The sequence below is a fragment of the Aspergillus luchuensis genome, chromosome 5, assembly GCF_016861625.1.
Source record: "Aspergillus luchuensis IFO 4308 DNA, chromosome 5, nearly complete sequence".
NCBI lineage: Eukaryota > Fungi > Ascomycota > Eurotiomycetes > Eurotiales > Aspergillaceae > Aspergillus > Aspergillus luchuensis.
The window spans coordinates 1,492,490-1,518,528 of NC_054853.1; the positions used below are offsets into that span (position 1 = coordinate 1,492,490).

Consider the following 26,039-nt stretch of genomic DNA (forward strand, 5'->3'; position numbering starts at 1 on the left):
TTATCGGTTGGCCGTATATTATGTCGACTGATGATGCGACGACTGTCATAGGAACAAGGGCGGCAATGCGTAGAGTAAGGGCAGGATGGCGTGTGAAGAGCAGAGCTCAGACGGCCTTTTAATTCGTTCCTGTGCGCGCCATTACACTGATTGAGTTTGCCCGCGGGCTATCGTTTATCAGTGCCGTTTTAGGGTTTTATTATACACTACATTGAATTGCCCCAGACAAATATCGTAATATTTGATTCCAGCAGAGCGCTGTTTGCGAATGATATACTGCTATCTTCCATATCGCTCGGAGTCCTGACGGATCCAAAATGTCTAGACCTATGCTATGTATTAATATTAGGCGCATTCCCCTGAGAACAGCGGCGCTGGAAGTCCAGCCGATTCAAAAACCACGGGCAGACAACCAAGGAATATCAGGACTTTTATCAATTGGGGTTTCTACACGGTTGGGGTTTCTACACGGTGAAACGAACAAGTTGCCCACCTTATCCGAAACGTTAACTACCCGTCATCTGCACTCGTCGGCCCAGAATTGACTCGACTCGACGTTGCGCCGGCCGGTGATGATTCGAACTTTCTGGCCCGAACAACACCCAGCCCGAGAGGACCGTCCAGGGAGTCAGTGGTCAGCTCTGCTTCGATATATAAATCCACGTTTCGTCTATCGCATGCTTGTCGCGCCCCTGTGTTGTCTTCAATTATTCCGTGCCCTGGGATCGAACCGGTCTTATTCAACTTGCGTCTTCCTGGCTCAATCGTTAGTCCGACATGCATGCAACTGGCCCGCCCCAGTATAAGCGGCTACAGGCTCTGCGGACAGTATTAGGACTGGAGACCTCGCATGCTGAGACGTCTGGCATACAGTGTGTGCAAGACCCTGTCCGGATCGGTGCCGCTAGCTACGCCGTGGGGGCGGACGAACATGAAATCGCACAGCGTGACGATGGTGATCCAGCGGCCGTAAATCAATCCAGTGCAAGCCCCAGTTGGATGGCAGACGGTAGCGAGGGCGTCTATGGCCAGGGACAGGTCTTCCCTCTTTTAAATGAGTACAGTTTCCACGAATTCTACTCTTCGAAGAGCATCGCATGACAAGCTAACACATATGTAGACTATCTGAACGGGTGGAGTAAGTGTAACGTTGCCGTTCTCTCGACTCGACTGACGCAAATCAGCGCCTTGGAGTCCAGCATGAGGGAGCAGAAGCAGTGGAATCAAAATATCAAGGAGACAGTGGACCAAATCCACCGGTCCTTATCTGACAGCGTCACCAAAAGGGGTACAACGCGCGGCAAGGCCACCAAGTCTTGACGACGAGAATATCCGCCGGCGCTGGAGGGATGGTTGACTACTGGCGTCTCTTCTCCTTGTTCAATCGTGAGTTGACCGGGGAAACCCACCCCTGGACTCTGGTGTAGCTCTGGAAAAGACTGGTGAAGGTAGAGAAAATGAAATGTCTTTCGTGAGGGCCTTCTCGAAGACAAATCCTGGAAATAGAAATGGAAGAGTTCAAAGTTGTGCGGGACGTCTATCACAGCAAACTAGCGCTGTACGTAGGAGACAGATACCGTAACAGTCCGTGTGGTCTCCCGAGCAGGCTGGATCAACGTTAACCCACGCGTGACCGGGATCTGCGCTTTGATCCCATAAAGGGAGAAGCTAGACGCTAGCATGGACTTGATCCGCTGCAATAAGTCCGGCCCATTTCATATCTCCGGCACATCTTCTGTACTATACATTCTTCCTCTTCCCTCGCTGTCCATTATTGATCACAAAAGGTATTTAAAATTGGTGGAGCTACTCTCCAATTGATAGCGCATCCCGCAGCCTACGCAGTCGCTATGCGGTTGTCTTCGTGAGACTCCAGTGTGCCCACAGCCCGCGGAGGTCAATGGCGTGGAACAATCGCGTCAAACCTCCCACCCACCGAAAAGTGGTGGATATAGGAGGCCAATCCCCCAGTGGGACTGGCCTTGTGTTTGACCGACCATAGCTAGGCTACTTTATGACCTAGAAAGGCGGTTGGCCTCCATCGAACCATAAAGATCGAGGCGTCACTGACGCTAAGTGTCCGTGTCACAGCATGGGACATGGGAGGAAATAACGCGGTCCAGAAAAGAGCTTAGAATGGCCAGATTACATTCATGTCAAAAGGAGAAGAGTGATCGTTGGCTGCGTTGCATTGCGCTTGAGCGGTGGTGATACCAGGGATCAGGGCCGTCCAAAGGCTGCTCTACCAAGATCGACAGGCCGATGTCCCTTTTCCATTCTAGAAAAAGTCAACCCGAAGCAGCCGCGAGAGCGGACCACAATCATTCTAGCCCGAATACCAGATCCCGGATAGCTTTCAATGCGAGGCAAAGGGCGTTCAGGTGTCCACGCTACTGGGCTCGACTAACACAGTCGGTAATTCGGCCCAAGTTCCGCCTTTTAGAACAAACCTACTGAGAGGCACCGGATGGCGAATTAGCCCCCGTACTACCTCGATTGAAGGCGCTCTCCATTCACAACCAATCGAAATTTGGACCACGGGGTCCATTTCTTAAAGTTTGCTCTAACGCGACTGGCATAGGTCTGGGACGCAGGATGGCTTTCGCTCGATCGCGATCGCATGGCGACGGGCTCGCGTTCGGTGCTGTCTTAGTGCCATGGTAGGTAATTCCAAATTAGCGCGCCAGAGTCCCGTGGTCCCAACACGCGCGTCCTTTTTGGGCCGCAAGACCTCAGCTTGATTCCAAAGACAACTCCGTTATCGCCCCGTCCCCATATTATGGGTCGTGACAGTTTATTGCGCTTCAGTCTTTGTGATTAGCCCTTGCGTCAAGCTTTCTCGTTATTATTCAGGTTGTTGTCGTGCCTGCATCTACTTCTATTCTGATGCAGCCCTGACGGGGGAGCGCGTGTGGATCTCTAGGGCTGGGAAGTGCTGATCGATAATTGCTTCCCAGTCTCCCGAAGCGATCGATCTATCCACCCTGGGCCATCTGGACCAATCACACTGGACGAAGAGTTGTGAACGTGAAATACTGGCTCTAGAGCCCTTCTGTGAAATTCCCTGACTATGGATTGAACTCGCATTCCGGGGTCTCAGGTGTGGGGGGTTGTATTTTTCGATTATCCGAGCGTCACGGCAGAATTGCTGATGGCGCTTAAAGCTCCGAACCAATTGGTCCAAGCTGGCACGCATTCCACCATACCTTCACGGGAAGGTGGTCCAGCCAGAAAAAAGGTATCTTGCACGGCGAATGGCTAGGATTGGTGGAGCCTGGAGATGAACAAGTCAGTAGCTGCTGTTCGACATGACTCCGTTGGGCCATCGGAGACCCCCTACATAACCATGTTTTCCAATCCGCCTGCCACGGTCCTTCATCTCTGGCGGTGGATCCGTTCAGGTCGCTCTCACCATTGCCGGGGTACACTGATACCGAATCAGTCTGTCCCAATTCGGATACTGTACCCTACTGGTCTTCGTCCGTCACTGGTACGTCGTTAGGTCGGTAGGGGCTCCTGGGTGTGTAGATTAGGTTCCACCAGCTGCGATCTAAAAGGATCCAACTATTGATTCAGGATGAGCAAACAATAGCTGTAGTGTCCGTGATAAACTTAATGTTGAGGCAGCAGCTGGAGTAGGCGTAGTCACGTGCCAGGCGCTCAGGCCGCCCACAAACGACCTCTTGCTTTGTTTTGCTAGAGCACCTAGATAGCTACGAATTCAACTCATTCTTTTGCTGCATTTTTGCGCGTTGTTTCGCTTGCTTTTTCGTTGTTTCGTTGCTTTGCTAGTAATCTCGCGCCTCAACACTTAATATGAAGGGTCTCCGATTCATACCTACTCTTTAAAAAATTCAAGACCGCTGTTGTGGTCCATCCTGATATCAACCTGCGCTCGCTCATTACGTCAATTTTCCATGACTGGCATTTGGATCGTCACCTGACCCTGGAGGAAGATGCAACCCGTTCAGTTCTGTGAGAGCATGTCCGCCCCATCTGCAGACGTAACTGGATCCACTCCCAATAAGACTGGGGCAGAAATATCAGCTTTTGTCTCAATCACATCAAGAGGCCTGGTGCCTGTCCCACCACCCCCAATTTTCCGGCCGAGATTCGTGCTTGATGCCACGTGTAAGGAACTTAGGCAGCACCTCCCGTGCACCTCTGATGTTCTTCCCTAAGTTTCTAGGGAATATATTGCGGTAGGGGTGCACGGCAAATCTTGAAGCAGGAACTGCGAAGTCTCATACTCTGACGGTCCTAGAGCTTCGATCAGCCTGTTCCTATGCCAGAGTTTGCGGCCAATAACCCATACTTTGTGGTGCCACAGCCGGTGAATTTCTCCCCACTCCGCCTCAGCTGGAAGACGCGGCGTACCAACTGGGTGAATACTAATGTCTGTAGATCTGTGATGAAATCCAAGCCCACGCAAACTCGCTGATCCCGGCAAAGGGCGCCGGCGCGGACCAGACGAAATCAGTCTCTGCCGGAACACCAGACTCCGGCGGTCGAATCGCGCCGTAGCCACGACAAGGAATGATCACGACGACCACGCAGCGATAAGCAGGCAAGATCTCGACCTGCCATGTCCGCTGAGTGTACTGACCGACGGCATGCAGCACATCCCGGTTAGAGACATGTACGCCTGGGTACACCGTCCCGTCGGGACGCGCCGCCAGGAGGCACTGCAACGGCATGGCAAGATCCCAAGCCCGATGAACCCATTCATACTGTATCGGTTGGCGTATAGTGATCGAGCGAAAGCGCTGGCTCGCCCAGAGTGATCATCAGGCCATCTCCATCCTCACTGAACGAAGCTGGAAGCCGGAAGTCCCCCACATCCGGGAGAAGTACAAGACGCTTGCGGTGAAGGAGAAACGGAACCGTGCTAGAGCGCACCCGGGAGAGTGGTACTCGCCGTCAAACAAGAAGAAATGATCGCGAACCGCAAGAGCCCGTTCTCAGGGATTGGCAGTGCTTTCAATGCCGTCCTCCACACCCGGTCAGAGTTCGCAGTCTAGCGCTTGGCCTATCTCGTTGGATAATGACCGCACCTGTCAACATTCAACCGGATCTCTTCATGTAAAGGTTAGAAGAGGAGACCCTCATCAAGCGCAATGTATTGCATTAAAATGGCTCTAGCCCGCTGCAAAGTGCCGCCACGGTTTGATGGCAGTGGTCGTCCTATCCCCAGACAGCCGCTTCCGAGCATGATCCTAAATGCACCCAGCCTCAATTCTCTGTCGAAAAATCAGGGATATACGACTCTGCTTGGGTTCTTCCTCAGCCTGCTGTTCTTGGACCCGAGGCTGTCCACAGCCAGTCTTCTGCAGTGCCATTGTCCGTTCCGTATGAGATATGTAACGGTTACGGGGAATGGTCTGTGGACGAGGAGCTCCTGGCTGCGACTGCAGGCCAGTGAATAGCACATATGAAGTTTGCGGCATATTCATCACATATTTTTGGGTATTCAAGTTGATTGCCTCAGGTGGGAGGACCCCATGTATAGTTATTTTCGGTTATCTCGTATAGTGCGTGTAGATGTGAGAGGCCAGTGTTTGTAATGAGCAATGACTCCCTCGGCAAGAGGATAGGAGACCATGTGAGTGTCTAAGGCAATAGCACCTCATTCCCCTGCGGAAGACTGGTTCACAGCGACCACGTGGGAAGGCGTAGCCCAGGGTTCATAAGAGCAACAGATCCCCCCGGAAGACGGTCCCAGCTCCCAGGAACTGTTTGTGTGCTCCTGAGAGCCAGCATGTTGCCATTGAGAGCAACGCCGCTCCCCTGATTCTTGCCGCTCGTCACAGGAACAGGAAACCGTTTCCTGCCTTTTTGAGCATACGGAGATCACCTTGGCTGCTACCGAGCAGACTGTACAGCAGACTGACTGTGCAGGAACAAGATCTGCACTTAATTCAAGATGAGTGTGTATTGGCATGCCTAGCATTCACCATGCGTGATGTTATCATACTATATCGCCGCTGCGTAATTTGTGTCTGTCCTCAGACTAGGGTTATATAAAGTGGGTGACAGGCCACTCATTACGAACACAGAAAACCCAGACCAGGGTCTTCGGGGTGTGTGCTAGTCTTCTCATGAGACATAACGTTTTCTTGCATCTGTGCACTGATCTACCAAGCCATTCTTCACTCATGGACGAGCAGCGGCCACTGCCTCCGCTGGAGGAGTTATATACTCAGGTGTCAAAAGATGCATTTGGGAACAACGAACGGCTTGGCGTAGTTGCGACTGCGGCTGCGACCGCAGCGGAAGCCTTTGTATCGGTTGCGGCCCCGGTCCGTCAGCAGCGAGAGGACACCAATGCCCCCAAGCCTGTCGTGGAGCACCGAACGTCTTTAAGCTTGCCTACTGAGGTATTTTCATAATCTACTCTCTTCTACTACATCGCAACAGCCACTGTCTGCTGAGTGAGCATTATCTGATGAAAGGATAGCAGCGCTTCTTAGAACATCCTTGTGGGAGGTGTCATCGTTTGAAGATAAACGTGCGCAAAATCCAAGAACTGATACCATGGTGGAATATCGATGGACAGCGTCTTTAACTAATACTGCGCATTAGTGTTCTCGCATCTGGCCCTGTGAAAGGTGCCATGAAAGCGGAAATGACTGTGTTCCCTTCGTTCGACCGTTTCGATATCACTTGAACACATTTCCTAAGGTATATTCATGTTCCACTCTCCTCAATATGAAGTGTAACTGCCACCGTTTGCTGAGTGAGCATTATCTGATGGAAGGATAGCAGCGCAGAGTAAATAGAGGTTGTGAGAGTTGTCGTCGTCGAAAGATCAAGGTGCGCAGAATCACCAGGAACTGGAGGAGTATGAAGAGAAATCGGTGAAAAGCGCGTATGGCTAACGTAACGGGCTATTAGTGTTCTCGCATTTGGCCCTGTAAAGCGTGCCAGAAAAGCGGAAGTACTTGCATTCCTCAGTCAGTTCGAGGGAGCATGAACCATCGTACTAGGATGTCTACCGAACCACGCACAGTGAGGTCGCCAGTCAGCAGGATTTATCCAGACCAGCCCTCTAGTGACACCTCAAGAGCGTATGAGGTTCACGCCAGCGCATCCATGGAGGGACACCGATGGAGCGTGTCCGATATGGGCCACGCTTCAGATGTCGCCGTCCCAAGAAACAGTGGTGCTGAACGAGGCTCACCCATTACGTGCCCTGCAGACGTTACTGGTCGTGGGGAAAGGTATGAGGTTATCGATGATGAGAACAGCACTCTCCCATCCGAAACTGGCGTAAATGCAGGCTGGGGACCCCCGCTTAGCGCAATCGCACTCCCGAACTCGTATATGTCCGCAGACAGCTCGACAGGGGATTCTACGGCAGATGCATGGTACTCGATGCCGTGGGCTACGGAACCATACTCGTGGGAGACGTTGCCCGCATCTTTCTGGGGTTGGACCTGGTCTCAAGCCGACAATGTGACCGCGTCCGAGACCGACGGTTCTTTACATCCGTCTTTTCCTGCACCGCAGGCGGCAGGGTGGCCCTTTTGAGGCGAGGCTGAACGGCCTCAGCATCCGAGCAGAAGCGGCGTCATACCATTCTGGGGAGACCACTCACAAGAGCTGTTCCCTCCAGGTCCCTCTTTTGATGCACCGGACCCTATTCCCTCGTCCGATGCACTCGGGCTCTCTTATATCCTAGCAACTGCGCCACCGAGCTTCCCAAGATTTCCTCGCTTGCAGAATATTGAGGACGGCAGCTTGGCGCTCCCGGCTGAGTCTCCAATGTTACCGCGTCCCTGGGATCCACTGGCGCCTGTTTCCACAGCATTGCCCATGACGGACTTCCACCGCCGCAGCTTGCATCAACAACCATTTGCGCCCATCCCTGTTCGGAACATCGAGTCAACAGTACCTCCATGGCTACCGACTATGGTGGATTACCAGGGAAGTGAAGTCATCCCGTTCGATAACGTCGGTGCCAGCAGACAGGAGTCATCGTGTCATGTCACGGTGTCGGAAGGCCAGGTCGAGCATCGTCACTCGACCTCGGTATGTGGCTTCAATGCTCACAAGAAACGGGAACCGTTTGTGTAGTGGGAATGCCGAAATTTGCTTATTTATATGTTTACTGTATGAATTATGATCCAATGTCGTTCATGATAGGTTGGTGCTTTTTTACAACTGGTTCCCTAGGTCATATTTTACTATGTATTACTGTAATATGTCAATGAAGGAATATAACAGCAGTGAATGAATTGCGGACGTTTGCTTCAGACTTAGTTGCCACAAATGAAAAATCATCCCATCGCACAGGGCAGGTTTAATTGGGGCAGGCTCTCCTAATACTGTATCACTAAATTGGATCCCGTGGAAACATTGTGTGTGATCAGCCGGCTGGAGTCTTGCCTTTGAACTCTTGTTACTGTACAGCAAGTTGTCTATCCCTGGACGCATAACTGCACGGACTTCGAGGAGACTGTATTTCATTTTTCTTTATATACCTTATTTGCATTTCATATGTTTGCTCCGCAGTGGAGTGTCTGAAGTTTTCCGTACAAGGGTCTGTAGAATTACTGGCTTGTTCCCACAGCTCATTCGAGCTCAAGCGGCGCTTCTGTACTATAGAACGGCATACGTGGTGGTTGGACACAAATCCATTTTTACATAACAACCTATGTCAGCATAATGTAGAGCTAGGGTAAGATGAAGTGGTGATTTTCCATGAGCCGCCATGGTAAAATGGCCGTCAAAATTTAAACCTGTCGGACAGAAGCAGAAGCTCGCTAAATACCCATTTAGAGCTCCTATAGATTATTTCCCATGCAACTCTTATTTGTGATTCCTGGGCATGGGATTGGAAGGGGTGATATGACCCAGCGTTTTCCAGACGGAACCTCGTTGTTACACGGGTAAATGCACGTGCCGTCCATATGTTTGACCATTTCACCATCTCGAACTACAACAGGAGGGCCGCAGAGCTCAACCATCAAGAATGAAAGTATGTAGCATCTAGCTGTCCCGGTGGCCCAAGGCCAACGCCGTGAAAATGCTTATAAGCCAACATCTCCCATCTCCCATCTCCCATCTCTCATCTGTCAGATCCAACTTCCGCTCCGTCAGAGACAATGCCTCCAGCCCTCTCAGACCTGTATGAACAGGCCCGCCAAATCCAATCCGTTGATTGGTACGGAATATGGATTGCTATTTTGCTGGGCGTCTGGCTGATCGCCCGGCTGGCGCACCGGCTTGGTCGATGGACTGTCCAACGCCCCATCGCGGTCTCCCTTGAGCGGCGCATCGGCTATGAGTTGCCGTGGCCCGCCCAGACCATTGACATATCCACCGCATTCGAGTCATTTTGGTCGGGGCGCTCCTGGGCGCCAACATTGTCCTCCTACTCGTGTCCGCCCATGGCTGGGCTGATGTCCAGCAACGTGCGGCGAAGCTCGCCGTCCTGAACCTATTGCCGCTCGGTACGGGCCTGACCTTTGGCATCCCGGCCCATCTGCTCGGAATCAGCCGCTCTGCCGTTGCGTGGTTGCATCGCTGGTTTGGGCGGGTGATGGCCGCCCATTCCCTTCTTCATGGAGCCATTGCCATCGCCAGAGCGGACAAGCCGATCCCCTCGATGAGGCATGACTGGGCTCCCTTGCTGGTCAGTCACCACGCCGCCCCTCCATCATGATGACTGTGACCCGAGAGCCATACCACTAACCAGGGTTAGGCAGCTGCTGCCATTTTGATGATGATCCCTGTCACCTTGCATGTGGTCGTCCGACGGCACTGTCAGGTCGCCATGAGAATCCACTACCTTCTAGCGGTCACGGCAATGGTGGCCCTGGCGTATCATACGTGGGGCCGAGGGTCAGATTCCCGCTGGCAAGGGATTGGTGCTGGGGCCCTATGGATCTTGCTGAGCGTCGTTGCCGTCTCTCATGCAGCCAACAACGCTGGAGTGCTGGACGGCCCACAGTGACCATACGTCCCTTTCATGAGCTCCTTCGCATGGACATTACAGTGTCCCCCCATTGGCACATCCGGCCGGGGGAGCACGTATACCTCTGGTTGCCTCACGCGGGGTCTCGCTCGTGCTTCCAACTACAGCCCTTCTATGTCGCTTACTGGGATGATGCGCCCGGACCGCGCATCCTGTACATTCTGACCCGACCACAAGCCTCCAGCCTCAGTACACGACTCTACCTCCGCGAATGGCTACACTGGCGTCGACAGCCTGCACTGTTGCTGGGGCCATACGGCCGATCGATCGACTTCTCTCTATTTGGGACGATTGTGTTCATCGTAGAGGACATTGGTATTTTGCGAATGCTTCCCTATATCCGCATGCTCGTCCAGGCGAGCGAGGAGCGGTGGGCCATGGTACGCAAGCTGAAAATCGGGTGGCAGATGCAAGACTTTGGTATGGCTGTCATTTGATGCACTGCCTGACCGCAGTTACTGACAAATGCTAGACCACCAATGCTGGCTGGGCGATTGGATGCAGGACTTGTTGGACCTCGACCGCAGTGAATTTAAGGTATGTGACAACCCTCTACGGCCAGTCTTAATGCCGTCCTGACTGAGATAGATTCTTGAATTTCGTCTCTATTACCTTAGAAAGGGGACTTCCGCTAACCCCGGTGATGGGTTCGGAGAACGAATTAAACTGTGTCAAGGGCCACTGATGGCCAGAGAAATCGCCCAAGGTCACCTGAGCAAGCGCCGTGGGAAGCTAGCTGTCGGTGGTAGGTTTACTTCCCACCCGATCGATTCATCCGCCAACCTACAACGGCTGCGTGATGAGAACGCTTCTGACAGACCGTGTTGGACGTGCGCCCGAAGACTAATCTTGGTCCACCCTAGTGTGCGCCTGTCAGTCCATTCGCCAACCGGTCCAGGATGTCGTCCAGCCTCGGACGGGGCCGGATATCAAACTCTTTGACCTCGACCTCGAGCCAGGTCATGTCCGGAAGGCGCTTCGTCGCAACAAGAACATCGCCACTTTTCCAGTCTCAAGTGATTCTCAGCAGTGGGTTGCCTCTCGCATTCTTGAAGGTCATCGGGAATAAAGTAAGTTTCAGCATGCCTAGGACATAATTTTTTTCTTTACGCGCAGCCGATCCTATGTGGCAGTGGCGTCCATCACTGTCCCGTCTTCCCCCTACAGTCCGATTCCTACACGCTCAGCACTGACCGTCACGGATAAATTACCTCCTTCATTGGTTGGTGAACGGTCTAATTAATTGCGGGGCTCCTCCCCCGTTCCTCGGTAAGCCGTTGATGCTGGCACATCTGTTGTGCCGCCGCGAACAGATCCCCCAAGGATACCCTGCGGAGTCCTACCAATACTTACCATGACCGGTCGAAGAGCTACGGCCGCTACAGTGCTCACGTTGTGGCCGGTCAACACTGCTCTGTTGCGGTAAGCTGTTGCATGTGAGATTGAACGGGCAGTCCTCGGCGGTCATTAAGCAGCTTTAGATTATGCGATGACGAATGTGCAAGGGCGCCCAACCGGAGCCGTGTCCGATCGCTGTCGATATATGTTACGCTGGAACCTAGCGAGCATATACAATTTCTTTCCCTGTGTTGGATTGCCTCGAAGACTCCATGCATTCAATCCATATTGTCGCAGCCATCAGAACCATCCGTTAGTTGAAGGTGCGGTCCGGGGACCGACGACACCGCAGTCTGAGCATCCCCTCTCGATTTTGGACCCCGTCGCTTGGTGATTATGCCGTTGACCGCATTGAGTAGGATCAAAATTTGAGGTCCGTTGGATGTATGCTGTGCTGTCGATCACTAGGTGGCCGACTTAGAACTCCACCGCGAGGGACAGTTGGAGACAAACATGGCTACTCTGCTTACAGCAAATTTTTAGCTGGTCTTCCGAAGAAATCGGAAGTCCACTCTATGGCGAGCCATAAAGTGTGACAGTTCAAAACGATATAAGGTGTACGCGCGCTACAGGCAATACCCCAGTACCGAGTCCATGGCCTTCTCATGCACAAATTCTCCATACAAGGATCACATTTTTCCTACAGCGTATGTTTTGATACCGGGAAATCCCCAAGGCTGCAGCTGCTCATTGAAAGGGTCTTAGAGGAAGAAGATCCAGGAGAGACACCGTCCGTGAAGATATCATCATGTTGTCCACAGACCAGAGCCCTAAGAAAAGGCGAAGATACGCCTGATGTGGAGATGCCCAACCTGCAGTGCAGCTATTAGACATTCCCCTGCGAATGCGGGGTTCTGGCGGTTGACTGTTACTTGTCCTCTTCTTATGAGGTTTCCGAGTTCTCGACCTAGAATGGGCCCAGCATTCTATCTCCGCTTACGCATCCCGAGGATATTTCTAGACACGTCTCTGTCAAGCTATCGGCCCCCATTGATTGGTTGGTAATGCACCTTACGGTCTTTCATAAACACACGTTGGAATCAGCCACCGTCTCTGCATTCTTCTTTCCGCGCGTGAAGTGCGCCCTCGAAAAGCTCGAACATTGTCGCAAGCAGCTCTGGGAAGTCATACGTCCATACATGCGCACCATTGACTTCGAATGTTTATGTGGCCAAGAGACGAGCGGCACCTCAATACTCTCGGCAGATTGCGAGTGTTTCCCGGGACAAACCTAATGGATGCTAGAAAATGGATTCAGAGCGTTTCATTAAAAGCATGTCTTGCAGCTTTCAGTATGAAGAGTATACTGGGTTCTTCTTTAGCATGTGATCAGAGGTTGGAGGGCCGCATTTACAGTAATAGCTTGTGATGTTGTATGTGTTTCTTGTTTTCCTGCTTTATGTTATTTATCTGTATCGTTGCCATGGACGTCACCCGTCTTCTCATAATCCGACCACTCGAGTCAGGGAATCCAGCCTCAATTGTTCTGGTTTGCCGGAAGGCAAGATAACCCGACTGCACATAGTTTGACTAGTCCCTAGTTGATCACCGTTGAGTGCCACAAGGATCGGCGAGGTTACACTCGGCCTTTGGTCTGCCCATGCCTAAGACCGTGGCCTCAATGTCACCTTCAATTTCGGGCTTGCATTGGGTGAACCGTTTCGGGCAGGGTTGGCGCGTGGTGTCATCTTGATTTTAAGTCAACGAGACAGCCAATCTCTATAAAAGAAGCGCCATGTGTGTCCTAGGCTGGGACCTCTCGCCTTCGCGGTATGCACATATCTCACAGAAGTCCCATTCCTCCCGGCGTCACTCATATCCTCCGACAACAATGAAAGCTCACCTGCCACGACTGAACCAGCTCCGGAACCTACTGGCATCAGCTGAAAAGAAGTCGCAATCCAGTAGCCGGTCGAATGCCTCACACTTCACAGAATCAGCTCTGCCAGATGACAGGAAACCGAACTTTCAGGCTGCCTCGAGTGAGGGCATTCTAACCCAAGGAAACGGCGCAAGAGACAGAGATGCAATGTGGGAGGTCGACAGCGTGATCACAAACGAGCTTCCTGAGCATCCCAATAATGTGGATGATCTGAAGGCTCTCGCGTCGTTGATCTGCGAGTAGGTCGCGTCCTATGATGGCCCTAACCCGGCCGTCATTCACCCTTGAACGGTGCTGATCTGTATCTTCAAGTCTCGAAGCCAGAGTCCGGTAAGCTTATCTTCATTGCGCTACCAAGCGACACTCTACGGGACCTTGAGCTGACGGACTGCTATAGAAAGCTGGAGGAACAAGTGGAGGATCAAAACCAGGAAAATCGCCGCCTGCACAGGAGAGTGAGCAACACCTATGAGAGTGTCCCGACCTCTCATACCAAATCCCGTCGCTCAGCTCGGTACAAGGAGATGGAGTCGGAATGAACATCGTTTAGAACCAGTGTCTTTCACCAAGCTTGTCCGGCCTGAATTAAGATCTGCTCGATTCTAGAGTATATAGCTATCTTCAATGAAGAGTGAATGTTTGTGCTGGCTGTAGTAGAGCGAGGGGAACCTTTTCTATTGATCCCAAGATAAAGGAATACCTTGTAGCTGCATTTCGATCGTCGGTGGCGTTGGTGGTTGAACGAATCAGCCGCACAGGTGATCATTTAGACTCCAGCGGTTCGGTGAAGTGGGTCTCCATCATGTCCGCCAGACAAAGACGTGGTGGATGTGTCACGGACGTGTGTCGCGCCCCTCACGCCTGCTGGTACTATCCCCAGTGTTTGAGCCCATCGAAGCTCCACTGTGAGATCAGTTAATGTGTCGAAGGTGATCGGCACAGCCTGGTGTGACGTCGGAGGCAGATCACGTTTGTCGCTGCCTCGCGACGCCCACGTTCGATGGCCAGGTCACCCTGGCGACAACGTCTCCAAGCCTTTTTCGTGACTTTGCGCCAAAGAGTCCATGCGAGTGTTTTCTTTGTCTTCCCCGATACCACCAAGCCTCGCAGTGGTTAACGTTGTGGACTCTCCCTCGGAGCAGCTGACTCAGCAAGCGATCGGCCTGGCGGTATTTTACTTGGCGGAGGCAAACAGCCAGACAGACGTATGGCCATGACTGTGGGAAGTGATTGATTGTTCTCCTATTGGATGACCCTTGTGGGTGGTTGCAGCTAACGTAACCCACGGTTAGGCGGCCCACACGGTTAGGCGGCCCATCTGGTTATCCCATATAAAAGATGTCTTTTTAAATCCTTTATATCTCAACCAATACTGGATCTAATTATTTCTAACTTTATATATAGATAATATACAGCAGAATAAATAATATATATTTTCGAAAAATTTTCTAATTTAAAATATATCAATGTATCCAAAATTACAGATAAATTACAGATTATGTAATATGATAAGATACTATTCATATATATATAGATTTTTTAGAAGTATTGGATGATCTTTTATATAATTTATAAGCTAATTATATGATATTAAGTCTTCTAGTCTTATAATGATTGAGGTATCTTATGTTTAAGAAGGGTCTTTTGTATAGGTTACAAGCTGGGCCGCCTAACCGTGGGTTACGTTATCTAGGATATTCAGCTTACGAATGAATGACTAAGCAGGTCAACCCCTAGGTGCAGGCGGTACCGGACGGCAGTATGCTCCCGACACAAGGGACAGTCTGACCACCAACATCGCCATTGGAGCTTTCCATCTTTTCCATCCCTTATTCGCGGTAGCGATGAGTGGAAGCAGCTCTCCAGACTACAAAGCGCTTTTCCTCAAGGAAGCTGAGCTGAGACGGCATGCAGAGGAGGAAAGGAGGCGGGAGGCCGAGCTGAGACGGCAGGCAGAGGAACGCAACCGACCGACGACTTTCCCAGAGTTCATCCACCATTGCCACGATCTCCTTTGGAGGCCACTCCGAGCCCAAACACCGTCTCGCTCCACCACAGGCAAAATCCCCGCTCCTATCGGAAAACGATGTCCCATACGGCTGCTTCCGTGGACTGACTGTGAGGATAAACAGCGGGAAATTTATGAATCTGTCTGCCGCTACCTGCAACCGACCGAAGGGGATGCACGACAGTCATTAACGTCACTGGTTGCGTTGGAAGACCACGGCCGACGATTTGCACGCCGGCCCATTAGCAGCGAACAGGACCTCGAGACCTACGAACGACTGGCCGTTGAAGACCATGTGCACGATATTGTCGCTGAGTTGTGCAAGATACCAGAGGCTCGCCAGGAGTTCCGGTTAGGCGATGGGCTATGGTTCGATAATCATCCCAATGCTCTGGACGAAGATGAAGTCGATGCTAGCCAACCATCGACCACGAGGCCTTCGAGGCCGGATCAATTTTGCATCTATCATGCGGACGGTAACCGACGTACCTTGCTCACCACGGTCGAGTACAAACCCCCCCACAAACTCTCCGCTGCGAACCTACGGTTGGGACTCCGACCGATGGATTTTTGGCGAGAAGTGGTCCAACCTGATCGTGTTCCGACGGAAGAGCCAGAGATATCCAGATATCATGCCGAGCGGCTGGTCGGATCAGCCATCGCACAAGAATTTCATGTGATGATTCAAGAGGGTCTGGAGTATTCATATTTGACGAACGGCTTGATGGACGTGCAGCTCTGGGTGCCCTACGATGACCCAACTACCCTCTATTACCACCTGGGTGATCCCGGTATTTACGAGATGGCCGGTGTTGCAGGGCATGGAATTCCCAAGACTCGAATCGAGAGGGCCCTGTGTCTCTGTTTAATGAGTCTTCGTGCTCCGCTACGTGACCAGGCGTGGCGAAATACTATCAAACCTACACTACCGATATGGAAAACGAGTTATGATAGCGATCGCGCTCAGCTCGTAGTAGTGGAATTACCACGAGACCTGGACGTGGACGATGCTACCTCTGAATCCGCAAGTCCTGAGCAGTCAACCTCGGAGTACCTCACATCCTCGTCCCCCATCCCCAGCGGGCCTCGAGTGACTACCCGAGCCGCCGCTAGCTGTGCGCCACGATCCGGTCCGTATCACCACGAGAGTTCTTCGGATTCCGAGACCGACCCGACCGCATCTGCAGGACGGAAGCGGGGGTTCAGCCAGGTCACATCGTCCCCTCCAACCCAACGGTCCGCACCGCCGGCCGGTCGTCAAGGAAACCAAAGCGGGCAATCTCGCTCCCATGATGCTCCATATTGCACACAAAAGTGTCTTCTCGGGCTCCAACAAGGCGGCACGCTTGACCCTAAGTGCCCCAACACGGAGCTGCATATGCGTGGTGGAAGGGCAGACCGCCATCCGATCAGTGCAGCTGACTTGGTAAAAAAGCTCAAAGCGCAGCTCGATCAGGATCTGGATCATAACTGCACTCCGATCGGCCCTTGTGGGTCCTCTGGCGCACCATTCAAGATTACGTGTGCCACCTTCGGATATACTGTTGTTGGGAAGGGGACAACATCGAGACTCTGGGGGGAGGTCTCGCGTGAAGCAGACGTCTACCGGATCCTGCGGCGTGCTCAAGGATCGGCTGTTTCCGTCTTTCTCGGGGCGATCAATTTGGCCCTAACCTACTTCCTCCATGGCGCGGGAAGGATCCGTCATATGCTTCTAATGGGCTGGGGTGGCGAGAGCGTGGGCCATGATCCTCTGGACAAGGCCATCCAACGGGCGATTTATCGGTCGGTGAAGGAGATCCGCTCTTTCGGCGTCGTTCATCAGGACCTTCGTCCGGACAACATCCTGTGGAATGCTGAGCTCGAGAGAGCCCTGATAATTGACTTCCATCTGTGCACCTTGGACCGTCGACCGCTGCACAAACGGCCCCGTGCTCTCAAACGATTACGGTGTGGTCCTGATGAAAGTCACTCAAAGCGGGTGCGTGTGGTATAGGAAGAAAACACTGGAGATTGTCATTCTAGTTTACCCCAGCTCACCCTCCCCGCGCGACCTCTCAGCCGACCGGTTGGCTATAAGAGAAATGGGAATTTTGTATATTTGTCTTGTGTCTTTACAGGCTTCGGACCCCCAAATCCGAACCCTCCTCTTATCTCAAACAACCAATGAGCTCAGCGCTCTATTCGGTCTAACTATATTTTCTCTTGCGTACAGCTCAGAAACTCCCTTAGAGTAAACTGGTATCTCTCAGCCTGACGGACTGGAATGTCTTCTCAGACTAATATAATTTTAGCAGACTAAGGAAGTCTGTTCAAACGACTTAAATCTACCTAGACTGTCTTAGTTTAATAAGAAGACTGCTTTGTCTTCTCAGACCGACGAAGTCTTGGCAGACTACCATAGCCTCTCCAGAGAACGAGAGTTCCAGTAGACTGATTGTCATTTCAGAATAAAATATATTACTGAGGTAATCGTCCCATTCACTTTGTTTCATGGCCCAGAAAGGCAGAATTATCTTTCCAGACTAGCTTGTTCTTTTCAGATGACATAAGCTATCTAGAACATTCAAGTCCATAAAAGCTAAATAATCTTCCCGGAATCTAAGATCTTAACGTTTATAGATGGTTGCAAATACGGCCCAAATGCTTATCCTCTGAATCCTCAATACTGGAAGTTCAACCACATAGCCAATCGCTTCCATCAGCAGAAAGCCTACCACCTTTTGTACCTTCAAGATACCGTGTAATTCTAGCAGACTCCCAAAATCATTTCCAGATAATTTGCCAGAAATCAACAACAAAATCCCCACCCTCCGCCAGCAGCTCCCGGAACCCGGTAATTTCACCTATTTGTCCAAGAACAGATACAATATAGGTTGTAACCAATGTCCTAAGAGCATCATTCGGCATTGTATCTTGATAAGAAGCCCGAACCAACTCAGCTACTACACCTATATCATCTTCACACAGTGTGAAGCATGACAAGGTCGTCGCCAGCTTACCCAGAACCAAGTCAGCAAGCGAAACAATACCATACTTATCAGCCAATATATATAGCTTTGTATGTCCAAGAAAGACAGGCGTGAAATCATTCTTAGGATCACAATTACCCCTTGGGGCAAACTTTTCTTTTGTTTTGGATAAGACATTGTCATACGAATTTGTATATTGCATGCTGAGATCCTTGAACTTGTCCCGCAGATGGTGGCTCCAGATACTTTTTTCTCTATAGGGTAATGCATACCCATCGAAGAGATCACGAGTCTGGGCCACTTCTTCTTCTGGCTCCGCTTCTGGGGCCATTAGTTCGTCGGCGTAATTCTCACAAGGGGTTTCTGCTGGTGGCTGGTCAGATGATGGTTCGCGGCTCGAGCAGTAGTCTTTTTTTTTCTTCCGCTTGCTCTTCTTTGTTATTGATAGTGAGGAGTACCCGCTCCATTCACCAGCCTCAGTTTGTTCCTCTGCCATCCCTGATGCTGATACAAGTGTCTGGTAAGACCTTTCCGTGCACGACGGTGGCGTGTAATCGCGCACGTAAGCATACTCACACAACCGAATGAATGTATCCTCATCGACCACCTCCGACCAGTCGACATGATGAGTCTTTGCCTCTAGCATTGGGCCGTTTAGGAGACAGTGTAGTGTCGATGATAGGCTGGCTAGGGGATCGGAGTGTACAGTGAATTCCTTCCTTGTAGGGCCGACGATGAAGGTGACGAGAGGAGACGAGATGTAACTGCTGTACCATTAATATGAGGTTCCCCTCCTTCATGGTTCATTTGGAGAACTCTAATTGTTTGGGTGACTTACATGCCAAAGTTGCTGTCCATTGTTGTGGTTATAGCGAGACTGAGTAGTGTAGCTTTGGGGGTTGTTGGATGAGGGAAGGAAGCGATGGTGGGGCTCTTCTTGAGATAGTAACTTAAATATTTTAATATTACTTGCAGGAAGCGTGACTAGGCTGGCACGTCACAGTCGGCAGTGCGGGGTTGTTGAATTACTAAGTGCCAATAATTTATAACACGATAACCATACAAGGATAACTTGTTACCCATACACAATCGCGGGAGCGGGTATGTTAATTCTTCTCGAGTATGGGTTTTACTTCTTGACTGGACTGATTTTATGTGATTGCCTGAAATTGTAACAAAGGAAGGTTCAGCTGAGTGTGATTAAGCCCCCTTGGCGGACACCATGATTAGGTAATTGCAAGCAAGACCGCAGGTAATCGGGTAATTAAAAACTGCGGTCAAGTGAAGACTGCGGTCAAGTGAAGACTGCGGTCAAGTGAAGACTGGGGGTAAGAGGTGACTGCAGTCCACCTGGAGTCATCGCTTCGTCTGACCGCAAGCCTCCCTGTCGCACCAGTCCTTTTATGCACTTACGGACCTTGCTTGTCAAACGGAGAAAAGGAGAAAGACGACCGCTGCGGGGATTCCTTCACCCATGGAGGGCCAGCAACCACTGCGCAGGCCACAAACCTCTACCGTGACTTGCACAACTGCCATGACTACCTCGGACTGCTCAAATGAGCCGGTTTCGTTGTGGTACTGGAAACTGACGGCTGCTGATGCGAGGGATCAAACATAGACATACATTCTCAGTGTATCCGGATAGCTGGGGAATGTCCCCTCAAAAGCAGCATAGTTCTGAGGTATAATTCTCATAGGACTGACATACTGTACCCCGAGCTTTATATTGACCAGTGAATTCTCCACCTTGGTGACTACTAAACATCAAAGTGTCAATCAAACCCGAATACTATGATTGCGTGCAGGTGGCCAAGAAATGCAGAGGATAGTTCTCACAAGTACTGTACCATCCCTGCAAACAAGACTATGTGTAGCCGGCATGGAGCGACCAATTAAGAAAGAAAAATGGGCGATTGGTGGGGTGACACCGTTAGCCGGTCAGCTCGGGATTAATAGCAATAGCCACGAAATAAATCGCCTTTTCTTGCGAGGAAACCCAGCTGGCAACCAACTTATTATAAATTAGAGAACATTAACAATTCCACTCCCTTCTTGTTCCGATTGCTACAACAGGCTTCATGCCCCAATGGAGCAGCCATACTATGGATCCTGAGCGGATTCGGGGTCGGGAATTTGTAGAGCAACCGGGTACTATTCCATGGCCTTTCTGATCTTACTATGCCATTACTATTGGCACATTCTGATTGGCAATGGCTGATGCATGGCCACGTCATGCGAGACCTACAGATGCCATCCCACCGGGCAAAGCATAGGACCAGCAAGAAGCTGATGACCAAATCAATCCCTGACTCCCACACAGCAGCTCGCATTCGCTTGTCCATAGATAGCGGCAATGATAACCCTTTCTTTTGTTTGCCATAGGGCACAGCTTCTCCTGTCTGAAAAGGTCCACGAGCCCTTGATAAAGAAAGGAGGAAAAAGAAAAGAAAACCGGTAGTATTTATCTCTGCTGAAACAGCTGTTGTACCTACGGAGCCGGTTTCTGTAAATGAACAAATCATCAGATAAATGAAAGACCTCGTCCTTAGGTTAGATATATGATTAGTAATGTTATCTCGTACAATTACTGACATCCAAATCAGTCAATTTCTCAATCCGAAGTACAGCGATTTGTCCATTAGTTGTGGCGATGAAGTCTTTCCAGCCCATCGGAACATCCTCTGTCCTCAATCAAAGTATTTTGAGGTCGCTTGTAGTAGTCGCTTTAAGGTGAGATACTTGTCATACTCCAGTTCTTTTCAGGTGCAACCATGAAATTGATATAGAAACTTGTAGGAAAGCAACGGCGAGATCATCCTTGAGAATTGCAATCCTGTGCTCATCAAAAAGACACTTAAATTCTTGTACACGGGCGACTATACTTATGACGGTACTCCAATTACCCAAGCCCACCTGAACTTAAAGAATAGTTCTGAATGTTCACTCTAGACATGGGCAGAAAATAATATTGAGTTAGATGCAGACACTGAACAATACCCAAACCCATCACGAAAAACCACTACTACAAATTTTCAATATTGTCAGGCCTTCTTCCACGCTCAAATGTACGCACAAGGTGATTATTTTCAGATCAACGAGCTTAAGAAGAAAGCTAAGGACTACTTTATGAAATCTTTCTTGGAACATCCTGACCGAGATACATTCAGCTCCTCCATCATTGAAGTTACCAGCTCAACAGGGGAGCACGACCGTGGACTCAGAGATCTTGTTGTCCAGCTCACGACGGATAACCTCAAGATTGTGAGGGATGGGGATAATCCTATACTCTGTGACGGACTTTTAGAATCTGTTCCCAAATTCATGCTGGAGGTCTGGTTTTCGACCTTGGACAAGTGTGCTAAATATCAGAGGCAGCAGTATGGATACTACTAGAATGTTCATTGTAATGCGCGAAAGGGTCTTGTATAATGTGCAGCTGCTCAACTTTTTGTTTGATATTCCACTTTACCTGTTTATAGTGAAGTAAAGCAATCTTCTTATTGAACTAAGACAGTCTAGGTGAATTTAAGTTGTTTGAACATACTTCCTTAGTCTGCTAAGATAATATTAGTCTATGAAGACATTCCAGTCCTCCAGTCTGTCCGGCTGAGAGATATCAGATTGCTCCTAGGGGAAACCTGAGCTGTACGTAAGAGAAAATATAGTTAGATTTTATAAAGCGCTGAGCTCATTGGTTGTTTGAGACAAGAAGAGAGTTCGGATTTGTGATGCCGCAAACTCCAATTCATGGCTGGTAATGATCAAGCAAAAAGATACCCGATGATGTGGCAATTGGAGTATCATGTATGTACCACGCAGGGGTTATGTCATCTATATAAAATGACCTGATTAGAGAGTCATTGCTGGTGTAGCAAACATAGCCCACTGTGAAATCTAGTGTCGTTCGCACTTTGGGAGCCTTTACATTTTATCTCTACATGCCAGAGTCTCACTCTCATTTCTCGATCCCGTTACTTGTGATTTTTTCAGTTGCCCGAGCTTGTGACTGGTCACTAGGAACATTCTATGACTCCCCGGTAACATATCTGGCTGCTAACTCTTTCCATGTAACCTGTTTCGGCTTTGGATAATACGAAGCCTGTATATCATCTATCAGAATAGTACTCTCTATATTATTATAGAAGAATATTCTACCAGCACCTCCAGTGATGGGGGCCAGTTGCTGTTGCAGTTAAAGAATAGGATTTAACCAGTTTTCTTATTTTTAAACCATGATGAATATATCCGTATCACACTCGTGACAGTACTCGAAGGATTTGAAGAACAAGTTATCTTTTCGGCGACATTGTTGTTGGCGCTTCAATTTCGGACTATTTGAAAGGCGTTTCTGTATTCTTCGTGATCGTGCTACCGTAGCGGATATCGGTCTCGTCTTGCCAGGGGGGATCCAAGCCTATAAAGGTGCGAGACAGATATGTGCAATTTCCATTTCTCTTATAGCTGACCGGTCGGCTGAGAGATTGCGTGGGAAGGGTGAGCTGGGGTGAGCTGGGCCAATGACGTTGGGTAACAGAAATTTAATTTGTATGTAAAAGGAGAAACGGTGTGGCAGACAGGCAATTCAAAAAGATATTATAGCCTATCTCAATAGAGTTCCCTGCAGATGGGCTCCGTAGACGTGCCAAGAAAATACCGCCATCATCCTCGTCGTCACTTGTTACAGGGGGAGGGTTTGGGGACGTTGGCAGTAATTCTAGTTCCGCGGCACTCTGAGGGTGGCCGACGGGCAAAGCCCAGAGGTCGCTAAGGACAGGAACGGCCAGGCTCGAGAAAGGGGGCATATGTGGTTCAAAGTGGCAGTAGATAATAAAGAGAGGTGGTGAAACAGATCAGGCAAGAAGACTATGCAATCTGCAGCGTATAAGTTGTTGGTTGAGTTGGGGGACCGGGAAGGCTTTATATGTCTGCCAATACTCCAAGTCAGTCTTAGACTGGGAGAACGACAAATGCTGAATCTGCTTCACAGGGAGCCAATACCGGCTGGGAATGATGCCTGTGGGCAAAGTCCCCGTAGCGCCTCGACCTGGCTGACCTATGACAATTCTTCAGGGGTAATTCGGCTCTCCAGCTCATAAGGTCGAGGATTCCTTTGCTCGTAGCACGTGTAAAGCGAACTGGCTCAGGCGTTGACCGGTGTCTGGCCTTGACGGTCTGGTGAACCGCGCAATCGTTCCCGGGACGGCCACTCACCCCAGGATGACGGTCAAGACTCCTCGGAACACTTGCTGCGCTCCGGAGACACCGTTTGGCAGTCCTCAGAGCACGGTACCTCCCACGTTTTACGTCTTTTGTCGGGAGAGGCGATGTGCTACGAACTTTCCCGCCACTGAGTTGCTATACGAAGCGGCGTCTCTGTCAGGCTCTCTGCATACATAGGTTTTTTGCACAGTTTCAAAACGTCCTTATCGTTGACTCGAAGATCTGCCCTATTCGCCAAAGAAACCCACGCTTCCTGACATTCCACGCCTATCCATATATCTGCGTCCTAAGTCTGAGCTTTTCAGACAGCATATCATGCTACTTGACCTTTCCAATGAGATTCTTTTGCGCATTGCTGAAACCTTTGGACTCGCTCGCGACATCTCGTCGATTGCCCAAGTTACCAGACGAACGTCTCACCTGCTGCTCCAGTTCCTTTACAAATTCAATATTAAAAAGCAAGGCAGCTCAGCATTATGCTGGGCGGCCCAGCATGGTGATTCGCTGTTGACAGAACGACTTGTTCGAGAGTACCATGGCAATGTGAACGCTATCCATAACGGCAACACTCCGCTCCTCTACGCCGCCTCGAATGGCTCAATCAAAGTTGTTGATGCTCTCCTCGCTAGCCAGCAGACCCAAATTAACTGGCGCAATGCAGAGGGTCAATCTGCCCTCTGGTGTGGGGCATGGTACGGATATATTGACATTGTTAAGCGATTATTGCAGCAACACCACATTCAAGTCAGCGGCTGTAATACGAGGACATGCTGAGACTGGGGAGTCTCTCTTGACAATTCGGCGAGTCAATGTTAACATAAGGGACCGGCGTGGCTGGACTCCGGTTTTTCATGCTCTCTCCCGTGCCATTTCCTACGGGGACCGGAGCATCTAAGATATGATTTTGACAAGGCCGAACGCGGATCTTTTGCACCAGGATGAAGAAGGCCGTACACCACTTATATATGCGGTGCAGCATAACGAAGCAATCCTCACGGTGATGCTCTTGCGCCATCCGACATCCTGCACTGAGCCTCGGGATTTCCACGGTCGGACAGCTCTTTGGTACGCCGTACAACAAGGAAACACAGACATTATCCAGCTTCTCTTGGGCAGCGGCGCGGATATCGCTGTCCCAGACGACTATGGAGAGACCCCACTCCATAACTCTATTGTGGACGGAAACCTGTCCGCAACCCGGTTGTTGCTGAGAGATCCTACGGTATGGACCCCTGTGTTCGCGCTGCATGCGGTCAATAACGTGCTGCCACCCCTGTGCATGGCGGCTGATCGGGGAAGCATAGAGATGGTGCGCTTGCTCGTGGAATGTGGCTGGTACGTGAATGAAGTGGATGTAGAAGGGCGAACGCCATTACACCGCGCCGCAGAGAATGGACACGACCCAGTCGTCCAGGTACTACTGACGAACGAGCAACTCGACGTGAACGCGCGAGACCAACGGGAGTCGACCGCCTTGCATGAAGCCGCCTGGAAAGGGCATTTGGCAGTGGCCAATCTACTCCTGACTAAGCCCAACATTGATATCAACGTCGAGAATAGGTACGGCTGCTCCCCGCTGTGGTATGCCACGCGACACGGTCACTATAACGTGGCTTTGAAGTTACTGGAAGAGCCAAACATCACCGTCAATGCTGTATGTCGATTTCAGTCTCTACCCGGGAAATCAATATCACTCCATCAAGCGGTCGACTGCGGAGCAACGCAGATTGTGCAGCGGTTGTTGGCCCGGACAGCTCTTAACCCAAACATTACGGACGACTGCGGCCGCACTCCCCTAGGCTGTGCGTCCCACGCAGGTAACTTGCCAATGGTGGAGCTCCTGCTGGGTCGATCTGACGTGCGGGTGAATGCAGCAGAGAAAAGCGAACAGCCACCGCTGTGGTCAGCTGCTTTGCGAGGACATATCCAGGTCGTCGAGCGCCTGCTGCAGTGTGGAGATATTCATGTCAATCAGGGATGGGGGCCTTATTCGTCTCCGCTCCTGGTCGCAATTACGCGCGGTCATTCCGATGTAGCCATGCGGTTGCTGAATTGCGTCCCGCGGCTGGATGTCAATGTCCGGACCTACCTAGGGGATTCCGCTCTCTCCCAGGCTGCCCATCAAGGATATACAGACGTGGTTGCGCGTCTGTTAGAAATCTGGCAGACTGACCGGAATGGCACCGACAGGTGGGGACGCACTGCGTTATGGTGGGCAGCCCGGGAGGGTCAGGCGCGAATTGTGCAGCAGCTACTGGAGGACGACCGGGTTCTGAACAACGTGGTGGATACCGACGGGGTAGATGCTATGCATGCTGCGAGTAGTCATTATCATTTTGACATTGCTTGGCTGATTCGGACTCGTTGCTCTATGCGATACAGTAATTGGACAGGCGGTGGCCCCCACAGCTTGAGGGCTAGGAGCTAGAGTATTTAGGGTCTTGCCAGAAACCTTCCTTCCGCGGATTTGTACCAGTGGAGGGTCTTTGTCGAAACCAATGCTCGGCTCATTGCTTGTCCTGGGACTATCGGTTGTCCGGTCACTCGGTCCATTGTGCGATTATACTTGGATTGTTGCTA

At 50.7% G+C, this 26,039-nt stretch overlaps 12 protein-coding genes across 12 annotated transcripts; 11 read left to right on the forward strand and 1 right to left on the reverse strand.

The window, feature by feature from the left end:
* Nucleotides 1–777: 777 nt before the first annotated feature.
* Nucleotides 778–1,101, forward strand: AKAW2_50528S (uncharacterized protein; the record flags this gene model as incomplete). Its single annotated transcript, XM_041690356.1, has 1 exon — nucleotides 778–1,101. One exon carries the CDS (start codon nucleotides 778–780, stop codon nucleotides 1,099–1,101), a length of 324 nt encoding a protein of 107 aa, XP_041543949.1.
* Nucleotides 1,102–4,285: 3,184 nt separating this feature from the next.
* Nucleotides 4,286–4,524, forward strand: AKAW2_50529S (uncharacterized protein; the record flags this gene model as incomplete). Its single annotated transcript, XM_041690358.1, has 2 exons — nucleotides 4,286–4,333; nucleotides 4,405–4,524. The coding sequence occupies 2 exons, from the start codon at nucleotides 4,286–4,288 to the stop codon at nucleotides 4,522–4,524; spliced, it is 168 nt and encodes a 55-aa protein (XP_041543950.1).
* A 1,631-nt stretch (nucleotides 4,525–6,155) lies between these two features.
* AKAW2_50530S (uncharacterized protein) lies at nucleotides 6,156–6,389 on the forward strand (the record flags this gene model as incomplete). Its single annotated transcript, XM_041690359.1, has 1 exon — nucleotides 6,156–6,389. The coding sequence occupies one exon, from the start codon at nucleotides 6,156–6,158 to the stop codon at nucleotides 6,387–6,389; it is 234 nt and encodes a 77-aa protein (XP_041543951.1).
* Nucleotides 6,390–7,122: 733 nt separating this feature from the next.
* On the forward strand, nucleotides 7,123–8,076 carry AKAW2_50531S (uncharacterized protein; the record flags this gene model as incomplete). The annotated part of the gene is made up of 2 exons (XM_041690360.1): nucleotides 7,123–7,477; nucleotides 7,616–8,076. The coding sequence occupies 2 exons, from the start codon at nucleotides 7,123–7,125 to the stop codon at nucleotides 8,074–8,076; spliced, it is 816 nt and encodes a 271-aa protein (XP_041543952.1).
* A 1,031-nt stretch (nucleotides 8,077–9,107) lies between these two features.
* On the forward strand, nucleotides 9,108–9,958 carry AKAW2_50532S (uncharacterized protein; the record flags this gene model as incomplete). The annotated part of the gene is made up of 3 exons (XM_041690361.1): nucleotides 9,108–9,231; nucleotides 9,336–9,637; nucleotides 9,707–9,958. 3 exons carry the CDS (start codon nucleotides 9,108–9,110, stop codon nucleotides 9,956–9,958), a joined length of 678 nt encoding a protein of 225 aa, XP_041543953.1.
* A 29-nt stretch (nucleotides 9,959–9,987) lies between these two features.
* On the forward strand, nucleotides 9,988–10,921 carry AKAW2_50533S (NADPH oxidase family protein; the record flags this gene model as incomplete). The annotated part of the gene is made up of 3 exons (XM_041690362.1): nucleotides 9,988–10,399; nucleotides 10,452–10,516; nucleotides 10,568–10,921. The coding sequence occupies 3 exons, from the start codon at nucleotides 9,988–9,990 to the stop codon at nucleotides 10,919–10,921; spliced, it is 831 nt and encodes a 276-aa protein (XP_041543954.1).
* A 2,191-nt stretch (nucleotides 10,922–13,112) lies between these two features.
* AKAW2_50534S (uncharacterized protein) lies at nucleotides 13,113–13,502 on the forward strand (the record flags this gene model as incomplete). Its single annotated transcript, XM_041690363.1, has 1 exon — nucleotides 13,113–13,502. The coding sequence occupies one exon, from the start codon at nucleotides 13,113–13,115 to the stop codon at nucleotides 13,500–13,502; it is 390 nt and encodes a 129-aa protein (XP_041543955.1).
* A 1,601-nt stretch (nucleotides 13,503–15,103) lies between these two features.
* On the forward strand, nucleotides 15,104–17,263 carry AKAW2_50535S (uncharacterized protein; the record flags this gene model as incomplete). Its single annotated transcript, XM_041690364.1, has 1 exon — nucleotides 15,104–17,263. The coding sequence occupies one exon, from the start codon at nucleotides 15,104–15,106 to the stop codon at nucleotides 17,261–17,263; it is 2,160 nt and encodes a 719-aa protein (XP_041543956.1).
* A 770-nt stretch (nucleotides 17,264–18,033) lies between these two features.
* On the reverse strand, nucleotides 18,034–19,097 carry AKAW2_50536A (uncharacterized protein; the record flags this gene model as incomplete). Its single annotated transcript, XM_041690365.1, has 2 exons — nucleotides 18,034–19,003; nucleotides 19,078–19,097. The coding sequence occupies 2 exons, from the start codon at nucleotides 19,095–19,097 to the stop codon at nucleotides 18,034–18,036; spliced, it is 990 nt and encodes a 329-aa protein (XP_041543957.1).
* A 1,671-nt stretch (nucleotides 19,098–20,768) lies between these two features.
* On the forward strand, nucleotides 20,769–21,632 carry AKAW2_50537S (BTB/POZ domain-containing protein; the record flags this gene model as incomplete). The annotated part of the gene is made up of 4 exons (XM_041690366.1): nucleotides 20,769–20,788; nucleotides 20,843–20,969; nucleotides 21,036–21,129; nucleotides 21,217–21,632. 4 exons carry the CDS (start codon nucleotides 20,769–20,771, stop codon nucleotides 21,630–21,632), a joined length of 657 nt encoding a protein of 218 aa, XP_041543958.1.
* A 2,142-nt stretch (nucleotides 21,633–23,774) lies between these two features.
* Nucleotides 23,775–24,233, forward strand: AKAW2_50538S (ankyrin repeat domain-containing protein; the record flags this gene model as incomplete). The annotated part of the gene is made up of 1 exon (XM_041690367.1): nucleotides 23,775–24,233. One exon carries the CDS (start codon nucleotides 23,775–23,777, stop codon nucleotides 24,231–24,233), a length of 459 nt encoding a protein of 152 aa, XP_041543959.1.
* A 124-nt stretch (nucleotides 24,234–24,357) lies between these two features.
* Nucleotides 24,358–25,887, forward strand: AKAW2_50539S (ankyrin repeat domain-containing protein; the record flags this gene model as incomplete). The annotated part of the gene is made up of 1 exon (XM_041690369.1): nucleotides 24,358–25,887. The coding sequence occupies one exon, from the start codon at nucleotides 24,358–24,360 to the stop codon at nucleotides 25,885–25,887; it is 1,530 nt and encodes a 509-aa protein (XP_041543960.1).
* Nucleotides 25,888–26,039: the final 152 nt, after the last annotated feature.